The following is a 15577-nucleotide window of genomic DNA, read 5'->3' as shown; positions in this document are numbered from 1 at the left end:
AAACTTCCACATTTCCTATTCTGTTAACTTGCCCTACCAACCACAGAGGACTATTTACACTGGACTCAGGGGAGTTTTGAAACTTCGAGTATATTGCAAACATTTATTCTGTACAAAATAATTTTGTACAATTCTTAAATTTATGTAATACTCTGTATACTATTGCCTTGATTCAATCGCAAAGCTCCAATGCACTTTCTACATAGAAAAATAACAAATCTAATATGAAACAATAATAAACATTACATATATTTCTGTATAACAAAAGAGGAATCTTGATCTGTTAGTCACGTGGCTTTTTTTTTTCTTCCAAATCTGGATCATCTACATGCAAATCCTGCAACATTTCTTCCAACCCAACCTGCGGCAGATCTTCACTTTCACTTTCATAGCCTGATGCTGGTATTTCTTTATCCTTTTGGTAAATGTTGAATTTTGCACGATACTGTGGATCCTCCTCTAAATCCTCTAAGAAATCTGTGTAATCACTGAAAAGAAAAAGATTATTCTGGTTAAAAAGGATGTCTTTATATGAACAACTTCATACAAATATGCTCAAGCATCACATCAATGTATTAAAACCCCTAGACTTTAAAATTATTAGTGCAAACTACTTTCATATTAAAGAAAAATAAAAAAAAATGGTGGAAGGAATTAAGAATTAAACTGAAAAAATTTAACATTCACGAAGGGAACAAATTAGTTTGACATTATATTTAAGTTACTGTCCATTCTTCTCCTTGGACCGCATCAAGGGATCGTGTTTTATACCACTACATCAAGGGATCTTGTTGTGTACCACTACATCAAGGGATCGTGTTCTGTACCACTACATCACAGGATCGTGTTGTGTACTTATAATCATGTAAAAATGAAAGAATTCTTTAAATCTAATACTTTCCAAACAATTAAAACATACTTGTTCTGACTTCCAACATCATCATCAACACCAAGATGCTTGAGTTTCCAACGACGGCGTCGGTTTCTGGTAGATTTATCAGCATACACTTTCTTCACGAGAACAACATCTGGCAAGTCATCCTCCTTCATTTTGTCCATGTTGTCATCATTGACATTAGACAAACGAAGATCAAACCTGAGTTTCAAGTACAGAAGTCCAAGTTATCAATCAATGCACCATGTAACTTGAAAGTTAAATTTTGCCACTGATACAACAAATACCAGAAACATTTTTATATTAATATAACTTTTGGGGGTGAACTAACATCAGAGTATGCAAGAACAATCCAAACTGAGTTGACACAGTTTCACATGTAGAGTATTCATGTTACTTTCGACAGCTTTTCCCCTTTACAAATATTACTTTCATTCAAGAAGTTTCAACCATTGTACTTTACTGCCATATGCTGTACTGTATATGCATCTCTAATAATTAAACTAAAATCATTAGTAAAGTTCAACACCTGTTACTGTACTTAAATTCATTTTATCATAATTATACAAAGTATATTTTGAAAATGAAATAGTGGCCAAAAGGTTCAAAAACAAATCCCAAATTGGAAAATCACAAAGAGCACACAAGGCAAATTATAATATTTATGACTTAATACACCCTCTTTAACTCTTATTAATAGCCCATTGACACTGTACTCCCAACAATGTGACGAGCATGGCATGTTGTGGGCAGCGTGGAAACTCCCTTTGCCCTATGCTGCATCACATTCTGCCTTTTACATCTCATATCTCTTTCTGACACCTTCCAAACTCTCCATTACTGTACTCCTATTTTTAACCTCCAATTAGACTACATTCTTCAAGAAAGCCTAAAGAGAATCTAGCAATGTGAATCAATCATCTGAATAAACTACCTCGTAATTATTGGAAGTTAATCTATACACCAATAAAAACTAAAGCAAAGCACTCTAATTTACAAAATTACTCTGCATACACTGGTTAAAATAATTATGCACATACCCCATAACTGTGTCTCCTGGGTTAAGCAAGTGTCCAAGGTGGGTGCGACAAAAGATCATGTTATCAGATCCCACTTCACTAGATCTCTGTATCCAAACCTCTGATACTTGATGCTGGAAAATCAAGGTAACATTTTTAATACAGTATATATATTGTTCCAATAAAACTATGAAAGTTCATTTAATCAGCTTCTCTTTACTTCAAGCATAAAATATCTCAGATTTTTCATTTAGATAATAAAAATTTTAATTCATCCCACTAAAGAGTTACTGAAAAAGCCTACACCCACAACCCTGTTCTATGTCTGGGTTCACATGTACAGTATTCAAGATTGTTCCATCAGCTTTCCCTCTTACTGCCTCTTATCCACAATTATTATACACTCCTGCAGAAGTATACCAACAATGGTTAACAAAATGAGGTAGCCTACATAGATGAATCCAATCTATAGAGTGTGGAGGGGATTCTTTGTCAAACCTGAGAACAGTTCTTTGCCTAGTCCCCATTCTATTCGTTTAGGACATGGCAAAGCAAATGCTGCTAATTCCTGCTTCTTCTCAACCCAACTTGTTCAAGCTTTTTATCAATTTCTTCTCCAGCATACTGAGAATAAGCATAAAGGATATTCTCATGACAACTGACAAAAGCGCAATTCTTCTAAAGTTACCATGTTCAATTAAGGGACATTTCTTTGGTACTATGGCTATGATTTCCAATTCCCAATAATTATGTTTTGTTTTTCATTCCATATTCTGTGAATACAGTATGGTTACTATACAAGGTATCAATTTATTCAGTTTCCCTAAAATCATCTCTGTTATGATTCCATCATAAGCTAACATTTTCCATTTCATATGTTTCTTTACTATTTATTCCACTTCAAAAACTGAATTTATTCATAAGCAAAGCCAGGTTTTCTTCAGCTTCTGGTATATCAGTTAAGTTATCCCCCCATATATCAGTTAAGTTATCCCCCCTCATATCTCTTAGCCATGACCTCAAGAAGATGTTCTGCCAGCATTGTTTTTGTTCTTCTGATGTTATTACTGACCCATCCCCTCTTTTGCCAGATATTTTCCTGTTTTTATTTTCACCCATGGATATTTCATTAGTAATCCTGCATTCTAACATAACACCAATGGCACTCCTTGAATATGTACATGGCTCTGTCAACATCATCAGTCTGTTTGTCAAAAAGTTCTCTCATCTCAACTTGATCTTTAACTTCACTAGAGGACTTACCGTTTTCTACTTTGCATTACTCATCTTCTTCTGAAATTTATCAACTGGTACCTTCTGCTTTTGTCTATCCTTTATTGAATCCTGCATCTTATCTGATACCCAAGGTTTCCATCTTGCTACCCCATTTCCCTGCACTACTTTTCTCACATTATGTACAGCATACTGTTTCAACTCACCTTATTTGATATCTGACCTTGGCCCTTAAAATATTTGACAGCAGCTTCAGCAGTTTCAATTACAGTAAACTCTGTTAATTTCTTTGAAGAGCACAATGCCTTGAAGGGAGTTCGCCAATAAGTAGAACTGTCAATTTCAGCCACTGAAAAGTTTGGTGCCACATTAATATACTGTATGTATAGTATAGATCTGACAATAAAAAAATATTACCATGGCTATAGCACGACCTGTTTATTTGGAAGGAGGGAAGATAATAAAATCCTTGTTCATCTGAAATCAGAATTTCTGGGACTTAATGTGCGATATCCTTGGTGGTGATATTTTCACCATATATTGTTACAATAACTGGAAAGGCTTCTTACTTTGCTCTCCTAGACAAAATGTTAGCATTCCATTTTACTTTCACCACAATTTGAAAATACTTCTAAAAAAAATTACACTGAGCAGTGGCTGGATCTATCAGTAAAATATGATTTGTAACACGATGCACAATACATATCTGACCAATTCCTCCCAACTGATGAGCCAGCTTTGATGGCAGACATACCACACTATCCTTGCAAATGGGCACAATTTCAACACTGGAACGAAATAAAATTACACATTTATCTTCTATGAGCCACTTCAATGGCAAGATACATGAATGAAAACAATATAGTTGGATTCAGATCAAAGCAGAGAGACATCTATAGTTTTTCCACTGTCTTCCACTAATTATTTTTGTTCTGCAACATTATACTGTAATACAGTGTAATCACTATATTCAACTGAAAATAAAGAGTATTTTATTGTAATACCACCTTCAGGATAAATGAGGATTTTCACTGCTTGTCCTATGGTGCTCTGCACAACATATTCTTAGACTCTTATAAGGCTCATCTGCAAGATCTATTCTTAAAATGAGAGGTGAAAATTGGAGCACAGAAAAGTAATGAAGTAGGAAAACTAGGTGGTTACCAAAAGGAATGGATCGAAATTAAAAGGCAGAAAGAAATTCTTCTGGAGCACAAGGGATATTTAAAGATCTTTTATCTACATAATAAGTGGTACCCCATACAGATTTGTACAACTGCTGACCAATAACTCATCATAAGCAAATAAAATGTCATAAGCCATTACAATGCAAGTATTCTCGCCCAATTTCTGATAGGGTAAATTCCACTTTCAAAATCAGTAACATTTTACACAAGGCTTTCCCTTTATATGGTTACATGTGAAACAAGTAAGTTCCTGCCATAAACTTCTGTCTTGTGTGCTTTCTGCCTGAATTCCCACCTGGTCTAAGGCTTCATCTATGACATTCCTGACTGACTTTTCCAGTGCTGCAATAGCCATAAGACTGGGATTAAAGGCATCAAGTACTGTTATATACTTAGTGCTAAAGTAGAGTGTTAATAATGCAGATATGTTGTATGGATATGTGGCAGGAGATCAGCAATCTGTGATTTCTCAGATGGACTCGAGTTTAATCATTTTCATGGGCTACACCACTAACAACCAAATCTAGGTCTCTCGTACAAAATACAATTACTTCTCTTGACAATAAGGAAGAGTGACAATGATATTTATTACAGTACAGCCAGACACTAAGATAAAACTCTCAGCTCTCATAAGCAATGTGAATGATCTACTTTTCAATGCAAAAATATATACTGTATATCATAATTCAAGGATCATTTCTTCTTTGAAATTTAATACAGTAATTAAAAATACTGAAATTTTAAAATTCTCAGCTCTCATAAGCAATGTGAATGACCTACTTTTCAATGCAAAAATATATACTGTATATCACAGTTCAAGGAGCATTTCTTCTTTGAAATTTAATACAGTAATTAAAAATACTGGAAATGTTTAAAACTCTGATAAATTCTTCTTAATGAAACTGCAACTTGCATGACCTCCACTGTGTGCAACGTTATTTTCAAGGTCAACACTGGCACAACCAACAAAAACTAAAGACCACAAAAGTCCCATACTTCCAATCTCTGGAAAAACAAGTATGAAAGTTCCATGTTCAAAAAAAGGTACGTCAACAAATACCCGTAGTTTCTGTTCTTGCTGAAAGGACCACAGACATATCTTCCAATACCTCCATCTAAAACCTTATAAGTACCTTGTGGCCAACTACATCAGTGACAGAAGAAACATCAATTTGAAAAAGTCTGAATTCACATACGTTACTAAGTTTTCCTTGGATAAAACTTGTAAGCCTTAACAGAGTATTTAGGGTGCAGTACCTAGTTTAAGGGGCTTAATGAACATAGGAAACAACAGCAATATGCATAATAATGTATAAACACTACAATGCTAGAGAAATTATTAAAATGTACAGCAAAACTTAGAGAGAGAGAGAGAGAGAGAGAGAGAGAGAGAGAGAGAGAGAGAGAGAGAGAGAGAGAGAGAGAGAGAGAGAGAGAGTACCACCTTAATAACCTTCCAAAAAGATTTTATTCTTTCTTTACTTTATGAATTGATAATTTCTCTACTGATACCAAGGTAAATGATACACTTTACATTAAATTCTAAGATTGCTCTTGGCTGCTTACCTGAAGGTATATTTATAATTATAAATGTTGGAATGGACATCATGTGAGATAAGCTTCTTGCTCTGAGTCCAACGGCATGGTACTACCGACGTTAAAAAGTCTAATAACTGGCGAGCAGAAGACTCTAAAGCAAAGTAAAAGTCTAGTCCATCTGAAAAAAATAATAAAACAAGATTGCCATAATCTGTAATGAAAAAAATCATAACATAAAATCAAAGTTAGTTACTCACCATGAAGTCTAACAATGCGACTCAGTGGTCTCACTAATTTATAACAATAAAATTGCTCTCATATGAGGATAGCAATTATAGTGAAGAGTAACAGGGTCTCTGTAACATATCTTCAGGCAGAACTCTAATATCCCATTTCATCATTCCCTTGGATCCATTCTTACTTAGCTGTCCAACCTCTTTAATGTCAAGAAGAGTCTAGTAATAGTAACTTACTTGGACTGACTTTTGCTTATTCTGTTGTCAATGGAGCTGGTATCCCCATCAATAACAGCATACAACAAAGATGTACAGAGGAGGGTGAACTGTAGATAACAGACATGATTTGACACCAGTTTTTTCTTTAGTTTCTGTTAACTTATTGAATATACAGTACTACTGTACATGTTTTGTTTGATACAGTATTCTGAACAATACAGATGGTATTTTCAATTGCATTAGGGACAAAATATTGCAGATACTGAACCAGGAGGTTTGTGGCTTACAGTCACTTGTAACATTAACCTACAGTTTAGAAGTTCAGTGTTGCTGGATATATGACTGGTAACGGCAAATGGCAAGAAGTCATCGACAGAAGCAGTCTTTATAATCAGGTAGCTAAAGTGCCATACAAAGAGGAAGAAACTATATCATATATTTGTGAACGAGAGAGTACTAGAAAGTTTCATTAAGCTATAAATGTTACTTGACCGTAACACAAGATCTAAAGTGAAAACAGTGGCAGGCATCCATTATGGATCAGCTCACGCTATCTGCTGATTATTATAATGGTGGGGGGAAGCTACAAAGACTGAAGCAACAAGGTTCCAGGGAGCTGCTATATGCAGATAATTTATGATGTGGAAACATTTAAAAAAAGTGGAGGGGTGGAATGGCAAGGTGAAGGTTAAGCATGCAAAGAAAAGTACAATCAGGAAAGTGACCACATGGCTACTGTAGAAAAGGTGTGGAAGTGAACTCATTCCTGTGTACCAAATGGAACAGATGCCCAAGATTACAAAATATGCATAGATTACATATTCTGATGCTCAAAATATATTTGAAGAGCAAATGAGGAAGAGAAGGTAGCAGAGATCCAAGCTGTGGTAGATAAGTAAGTAGACATAATCTACCCTCATAGAACCCCATTCAAGAGACTCCTGCCACTTTCTCATCCTTCTTTGCAATTCTTCTCCAGTCTCTGCTGTGATCACCATATCATCTACATACATGTATCAATTTCCACAAATTTTTATTCTTAATCCATTCACTCAATCCATCCATAAGCATTAAAGACAGAAGTGGGCTAAGTCCAAACCTTAATGTAAACCAACTTTAACTTCCAACATTTCTATTCTGTTATATGCACAGTATAGTTTACAATTACCTTCCAGCCCATTTTCCTGTAACTGTCCTATTATAAAGACAGAATCAACTATATCTCTCCTCCTAATGAAACTGTACAGCTGTTCACCAATCTTCACAATTGCTTGTAAACTGTCATGAGGTATTCTTTCTAAAACCTTTAACAAATGTCCTGTTATCACATTTCATATCATCTCCCGTCTGTTTAAACATATTTACCATCAGACTTTCTTCCCCAATATTTGGCATTACTTCCTTATTTAGATCTTTCAACATCTCAATTTGCACCTCTGTTAGACTGGTTCTTTGCAATTCTTTTCTTTGCTTATGCCTCTCTTTACCTCTACATACTATATCTCCATCAGATGCTTCTCCACATCCCTACCTTCTTCATTTTCTGTATCTAAAAGCTGGATATAATAACCTGACCGCCTTCATTTTCTGTTATAATCCTTATGGAAGATACTTCCTTCCCTATCTTTGATGACACCTGATTGGCCCAGATCTTTATTCTTTTCTTTTTTCTTGATTGTGAAATTCTGCAAATATCCTTTTCACCTTCCTTGGTTCCTAACCTTCTACTCAACTCCTCTGTAGCTTTCCAATATCAGTTCATTACCCTCCATTATATAAAAGGGAAAACCTAGAATCAAATACCATTAATCACTTAATAACCAAGATATAAAAATTAAGGTCATGAGATGAGGTATATAAAACAGCAAGAACAGAAGAACTGTTTGCCATAATGAGCATGCAAATGACTCTTTCTCTCTCTCTCATGGGTAGCTCATGCTCACTTGGTATTCACCATTGGTACCCCTAGCGGATGTTTTTCCTTCTAAATGTCCAAACAGGGATTTGAAGTCATGACTGACTGGGTATTATGAAGCCAATAAAAGAGTACAGTAGAGTAACTGAGATGGAGAAAATTTGCTAAAATGACATGTATTCTCATTATGAGAAGAATAACAAATACCTGAGAACATTTTAGACATGTTTCCTCACCTGTTGCTGCCTTGATTCCCAACGTTTTTTCATGAGCTTTATGCTTCAGTATCATCTGTTCCAAGTAATAAAAGGTTCGTTTGTGATCCGTTTTCTGTCGCACCTGATGATATAAAACAACATAAAGATGAAATATTTAATGCAATTACTGGGCACAAAGTAACTTTCCTTTTCTTAAACATTAACCTGTGTACTCACACACTCTTCTATCAACCTCTCAAACTTTCTTCATAATGAAAGTCATTTCAATACCAAGTTCACAGCCTAATCAATTAATCATTATTCATAGTAAGCAGCAATATGCTGGATACAGGAGTGATAAAAACTCATTACATTTTCTTTCCATTTTATGTGTATAGAGAAAAATCTGTCCACTTTTCAACTGTATCACAGAAACTAGTGAAATAAAATACTGATCTCAAGTGATTTGTGGTGGGAGGTTTCTGTTTCCTAAAATTAGCAGTTATGACTTAGACCACCGACAGATGGTCTCGTTTGTCAATTTTTCATAAGATATACTATAACAGAAAACTTTTATCACAATTGATCCCCGATTCTCTTTACCTGCCAAGAATGACCAGATTTGCTGGACAGCAGCATTAATATGCAATAAATATGCAACTCTGTTAAACTTCTCAGTTCCAGAGGTCTTTTATTCCTCATAACACTCGACTGTGGAACAGTCTCCCAGAAGATGTTGTTTGATTCAAACCTCAAAACTACAAGTGAAGGAGCAATGCATTATTATTATAAAAACAATTCACCTTGTATTTTAATCATTATTTCCATTTTTACCTAGTTGTGATTTTTTTTTCTAATAACTGATTTCTTCTTTCTGTATTTCCTATTATCTTCCATAATTTCTTTCCAATAACCAACATATTCTTTGGAAGCCTGAATTTAAAGGTAATGGCCTTGTAGGCTTGTTCCTAATGAAAAGGGTTTACCTTCTGAATAATAATAATAATAATAATGATAATAATAATAATAATAAGAACAAAGTTATCGTCGACAATGGGGTTCATTTATCTATCCCCACAGGGGTGTCCAGAGCCCTGTATTAAAGAAGAACTTCTATGTCTTACCTGCACCAAAGCTCGCCAATAATCTTTTGCTTCCACCCTGTGACAATCATCGCACATCTGATGCACAACAACAAATTCTACAATGAAGTCTTGTTGCAGAACAGCACCAGCTTGGATTTCCTTTTGGACACACAATTTAACCTGAAATTAATGAGGCAATAATAAGCTGCTAAAAAATATATATTCATTCCCTCTGGCCATACAATATTTTCTTTATATAATACATTGACAAGCACTGAAATGTTCATCAGTAAAATAATAGTGCCCTGTCTTATAACACTATTCAGTTTTCAGGGGCTTTACTGTGTATTTACAAGCTTAGAGTACCTTGTATAGCAGGTTTTAATGTACATAAAACACACAGACACATATATCTCAATTAATTACCTTAATTCTCATTGAATGTGGTTCTGTCCAAGCAAATCCTGCATCAATAAGCCGAACTTTGTTGAGTCCTTTTATTTTCTTTAAGCACAGCCTTAACAATTCCTTTGACTCTAAGGCAGCAGGAACCCATGTTCCTGGAGGATCCAAATACCGCTCACATCCTCGACAAAAATATAAAGTGCCTTGCTTGGGTATGTCTTCAGTAATGTCGTTGCGAGCTCTTATACATGCAATACATCGATTTGTGGGATTTGGCTGAATCTGAGAACCACAGTCACAACACAATCTGAAAAAGGAAGGTTTTACACAAATGTACAGTACCATGCAGGGTAATTTTGTTGATGGCACAAGGAATTCAATCATGATTTTTTATTCACTATTGTCCTCTTGACCACAACAATTACCAGTCTTTTATATAATAGGGAAGGATGCATCAACTCTACTTATACAGGGCCCTAAGATGCATAAACTCTGGAATATTGAAAAATAATATTTATTCATTAAAAGAAAAATCAGCACTACAGTATTTCATCATAACTGAATCTCTCTAATATTTCTGAACACTTCAATCATTTCTTGACTTAGTTTTGATAGCCTATCACCAAAAGTGTCATTATGCTACCTAAAAAATCAAACTATAAATAAATAGGGTAGAAGTTTAACGTAAGTGCATACGTATTCTACAACACATAAAAGAGCTTTCTTTTTTTTATGTAATAAGTTATCCATCTTTTTTCTGCCTATTAAAACTCCATAAATTCTTGTGCCATTTTTCACGTGTTTCTCCAGTTTTACAATAGTTGGCTTGAAAGAATTGTTGATGGATTTCAAGTGATATATTTTATACTACAAATATAAAAATACCCTGTACATCAAAAAGGAAAGTCACCCCTTCCAGTTATATCTTTCCTCCACAAAACAAACCTTGGCAATTGGAATGGGACAAGAGGAAATGTTTGCCTTCTACCTGTGTATCTCACCACCTAAACAAGATGATACAATGCTTATGGTGTGGGGGAGGTTGAGTGATCCCCTGGTAGTTAGGACCCACTGAGCAAGGTTAGCTTGGGATTAAGTTCTGTATGCTATTTTACTTTTATGATTTATGGTGAATGAGGTGTCTAGGAAGCGCAAAACCTTTATTCGATAAGGCCTTAGCACACAGACTTTGAGAGGATTAGGTTAGGATGTATCCCTGTATTTTACTGTGACTTTTATGCCGCTTCAGGTCAATTAAGATGAGGATGGGTCAGGGTTGAAGTATCTCAGCCAGGGAAGGACCAGGAGTCCTAATTTAGGATATGGAAGGTTAAGTTAATATATGCTCCTGTTACTGTTCTCACTGCATTTCCTTGATATGCATAATTTTTTTTAATGATTACATTGTGATTTATGCATTCCCTACCTTTCTGACTGATAGAATGTACTCATTTTTAATTTTCCCCAACCAAAAGACTGCTTTCCACAAAGATCCCAACTCAAATGTGGGAGGGAGGGGAAAACACCCTAACATTTGGTCTGCACCAACAATAATAGTTTAAAATGCAAAAAACACAACAACTAGTTGGAACAAAATATGGTTTATTTATGGTTAATGTTCGTTTCCAGCCTGAACATCCCTAAATAATTTTTTATTATTTCCTTCGAATCTTCATAAAAAACGAAGAAAAAATTCTATATACATAATTCTCACTAACTAATATTTATCACAATAAAAAATAAAATTTATGTACATAATTGAGGATTTTCTCTAAGTTTCAATTTCACCTTACCCATGACTTCAAGAGCTCCCGTGAATGTGTTTGTACATAAGCAGCTGCCAGCCATGCATATGCCCGTGCATTCCAACCACTTATCTATCATTTCGTTATATTATTTTGATGTGATTGGCGAATGTCATTTGCATGGGCATTCTGACGACTCGGAATTTGAAATTATTGGCGCTGCTCATCAGATCAACCAAGTCGAAACATTTACTCCTTGTAACTAGGCCTCTTTTTTAATGACTGAAATCACCCAATAATAAACCAGTTTTCATTCGGATCTTACTTCAGAACCAATGAAGCCCAGTCATTTATTTCATTAGCCTACAAATTTTCCGTTGATTATTTCAAATTTCACCCATGACTGATATGCGGAAAAATGTTTGTAATTATCATTCCCACAATGGACACCGCATGTAATGGGTGTGAATTTACACAGTATTAGTGCATCTCAAAATTTTTCAAACAATATGACGAAGCTTATCTTTTTTAAGAAGTCACTGAGTTCTTCCAAGTTCTGTTACTTGCCCGAAGTGTTCCAAGCCCTGTGCTTTAAGATCAGGTAAGAATTTGTGGCGCTGTAGTAGTAGTGTTTCTCCCCAAAATTGAAAAAAACGAAAGGTTTGTGGCTATACTGTTAGTGACTTTAAGGGAACTTATCTTGAAAGAGTTCATTTTCCTCCATGGAAGTTAGTTTTATTATATGTGAGTGGCAATCAAAAACATAATGTACATGATATGAAATTGTAACCTACAGTTTTGAAAAGGGTTCATCAAATTATGACTTAAAATGTAAGACAATACCCAATCCCTTCCTTGGCTAACACAGCAAAATTGTAACCAGTCAACACCTGTAAGTTACGTGGCATTTTATATTGGCAACTTGTAAAATTTTACCAGCTATTGGATGTTCTGCAAGTGATGTAAGCCAAAGTGGTAGCCTACTTTAATCTGTGCATGGCAAACATTTTTTTGATGTTTCCTTGACATTTTCAATTATTCCATTTTAGATTTCAGCCAGAATTAATTCGCTTTCTGTGCTTTTCTTACACCGTCAAGTACTCTATATATACTTGAGATGTGAGAGGTTTGGAAACTTGACAATGAATGCTTTCTGGTTGAAATCTTGAATGGGATGATTTAATGCAGCAAGAAAACAGTTGAAAAAATGTTTGTCATATAGAACTGGAGTTTGGACTGGAAACGAACTTTTGTCTTATTTGTTGGCTAGGAACTGATGCAATATTTTCAGTAGTTTCAGGAACAGCTTATACTCCTCACCATGGTCTGCAGACAACTGACCTTACCTAACCTAAATAATGTGAAAATCATAATCACATGTGAATCCTCAAAGTGTACCTGACTAGAATGTATAAATCATTAATTATATACTTCAGACATGAATACAGAAGGGCTGTAATTCAGTGTAAATACAATTTCATTACATAATTTATAAATAATTTACCAATGCAAAGTAAACAACTTTAACATCTGAAGTCAGGGCGACAGAATACCCTAAACTAACCTACCATGAGCATCCTTACCAAAAATGAATGCTGAGAAGTGTTGAAATGATTAGACAGTGAAATATAAAGGACCAGAAAATAAATTTTAATGAAGTAGCCTACATACCTAAGGTGGAACAAAGGTGGACAAAATACAAGGAAGTAAAAATAACTAGAAATCTCATTGTTGCATGAAGAACTAAATGAATAATGGCTATAAAGGAGAAAATAAATTAGATGAAGTACAGCAAGATGGAAAGAACAGGGGCTAGAGAGGCAAAAAATAAAATAAAACGCCAAAATGTGGATGCAACTAGGGTCGACGGGAGGCTTTAAACGCCTTCTTATAATGCCTACAGTGAACCACGTGAGGTAAATCATTACTCTAGCCTAACCCGTCTTAGCCAAAATTAGGGTAGGGTAGTATTGACTACTGGTTATTGTAATCCCATGCACTACACTACTTAAACCAATCACAGAGTATGGGTTTATTATAAGTAAATAAGCTGCCAGATTTAGCTTATAAAGCTCTAAAATGAATAATGCTGACAAAACTAAGATCTAAGAAGCCTATCACTAGCCAGTCTGGGCTATCCATAGGCAAATGACTCACATTGATCCGATTACTGCAGCTTTGGGCTCTATGTACTCCATTTTGCCTTCTGAAGAACGAAAATGACGATTCAGTCAAGTAACAAATTCGTGTATCTAATGACAACTATTCATTCATTACACTGTCACACTGACAGGAACTAAAACAGATTCCACGATGTTGCAAAATTGCGTATTCTTCTGCTTCTTTTATTTATAGTGTTTATTCTTGAATTCTGAACGTCCAACTATAGGGAGCCGTTACAAAGTAAAACAAACTTTATTTAATGGACATGTTTTCCTCACCGCTTCGAGATTTAGATTAAACACATTTTAATGTACAAATATTTACGTTAACCGCTGATCGGTCAGTCAGTATGAGTCTTTTGTTGTAAAATCCTAGTGTAACCAGAAGATTTTTGGTTCCTCTAAGGATAGCTGAATGCTCTTGTGCCTTTTAAGTAATGTCAGGCTAATCAAAGGAAATGGATAGAAACGTTATAAAAATGAAATTAGGCAATGAATAAGTTTTTAAAAGTTTTGACAGCATAAGTAAGCAAACGTCTGTGGAGTGAGCGACAAGGGACCAGGAAAGTTTGAACTGTAAACATTTCCATGAGCAAACTATTCTTCTGAGATAAATACAGAGCAGATATACAGCATACTAGTTGTTGTGCTGTTGTTATGCGTTTAGTTTAGGCTTCGCTTACATTCTTTTTCCTTGGTCTGTATCTCATTTTAGTGGGTATTCCTAGTTTTAGCGATCGCCATCCGTCATGCAGCTATCTGAATCTAGTGCCTCTCTTATATTCTTCATTAAAGATTTTTTTAATACGCCTTTTAGGAGTATCTATACTTATTCAACTCTTAACAGTACTATTTGTATGCATCTAAATAAATGTTTTTGTTATTTCCAGGTTCATGAAAATTCTAGCTCTCTTTTTTTTTTACACGTTCAAGGAAATACTAGCTCTTGCCTTTAACTCTTTAAATCTGTTTCTTAATTAATTTCTCTTTACGTTTGGGATTTTCTTCAGTGCGCTTTGTAATTTTCTCTTTAATTTATCTTTTTATTGTTTTCACATTTCCTCGGGTAATCAGGGTGAAGGAAGCGAAGAATTTGTGTACAGAAGAGAATCCAAAGAGGAGAGTGTAAAGTCCCAGCTCAACGCGTTCTCTATGGAGAACATCAGTTTTCAGCGGTGCCTTTCCGTGACCTAAGGTCGAGCGGAATATTCACTTTGCTATCCGTGTAGACACCCCGGGATTATGTATGTAATCAACGGATAGGTTTGCTAAAAGCAAATGAGCTGGTTTGATACAAAAAATGGGAAAAGACACGTTAAAAGACAAATCAAAGTCCTTCAAAGAAGAAGAAGAAGAAAAAGAAGAAGAAGAAGAAGAAGAAGAAGAAGAAGAAGAAGAAGAAGAAGAAGAAGAAGAAGACAATTATAAACTATGTATATGTTGAGTCTTTCCAAGTTTATCAATCCCTTGTTATGTACGAGTAAACTAACCTCAGGTCACCTTATTTATTTAATGTGTCCCGCTTTATAAGAGCATTGTTTATCACTATGTTCAGAAACAGAACAGCTAAGAACAAGTGTAATGAACCAGTACTAACAAAGTATTTTTTGAACTAGTTTGACCCACCCACCCTCCTCATTCTTAAATCAGACTCAACAGACCTGAAACAACTTCCATTGTATCATGGTCCATCTACGCACCTAACAAATACACAAAAACACATACAGACAGACGTCCGCA

The 15577-nt window shown here is 35.1% G+C and overlaps 1 protein-coding gene across 1 annotated transcript; it reads right to left on the bottom strand.

The window, feature by feature from the left end:
- Positions 1 to 89: 89 nt before the first annotated feature.
- Positions 90 to 14415, bottom strand: Nmd3 (60S ribosomal export protein NMD3). Its single transcript, XM_067096802.1, has 10 exons — positions 13833 to 14415; positions 9952 to 10237; positions 9565 to 9705; positions 8480 to 8582; positions 5901 to 6051; positions 3793 to 3935; positions 3354 to 3496; positions 1936 to 2048; positions 920 to 1096; positions 90 to 488 (listed from the first exon to the last, which is right to left on the bottom strand). Exons 1-10 carry the CDS (start codon positions 13871 to 13873, stop codon positions 284 to 286), a joined length of 1503 nt encoding a protein of 500 aa, XP_066952903.1. The 5' UTR covers positions 13874 to 14415; the 3' UTR covers positions 90 to 283.
- Between the last annotated feature and the right edge of the window lie 1162 nt (positions 14416 to 15577).

The sequence above is a fragment of the Macrobrachium rosenbergii genome, chromosome 53 (assembly GCF_040412425.1).
Source record: "Macrobrachium rosenbergii isolate ZJJX-2024 chromosome 53, ASM4041242v1, whole genome shotgun sequence".
NCBI classification, from domain to species: domain Eukaryota; kingdom Metazoa; phylum Arthropoda; class Malacostraca; order Decapoda; family Palaemonidae; genus Macrobrachium; species Macrobrachium rosenbergii.
The sequence above is the reverse complement of the archived record's forward strand: the minus strand, read 5'-3'. Positions and strand labels throughout refer to the sequence as shown.

Bases quoted from the DNA above. Each gene is read 5' to 3' on its own strand.
- Nmd3 (XM_067096802.1), bottom strand. From the start codon at position 13,873: ATGGAGTACATAGAGCCCAAAGCTGCAGTAATCGGATCAAT. The intron at 3,497-3,792 runs GTAATTTTTTTT...CAAACTTTTCAG, and splicing joins AGATCCAGCCACTGCTCAGT to TGGCTGAAATTGACAGTTCT. The intron at 1,097-1,935 runs GTATGTGCATAA...CTTGAAACTCAG, and splicing joins CCAGGAGACACAGTTATGGG to GTTTGATCTTCGTTTGTCTA.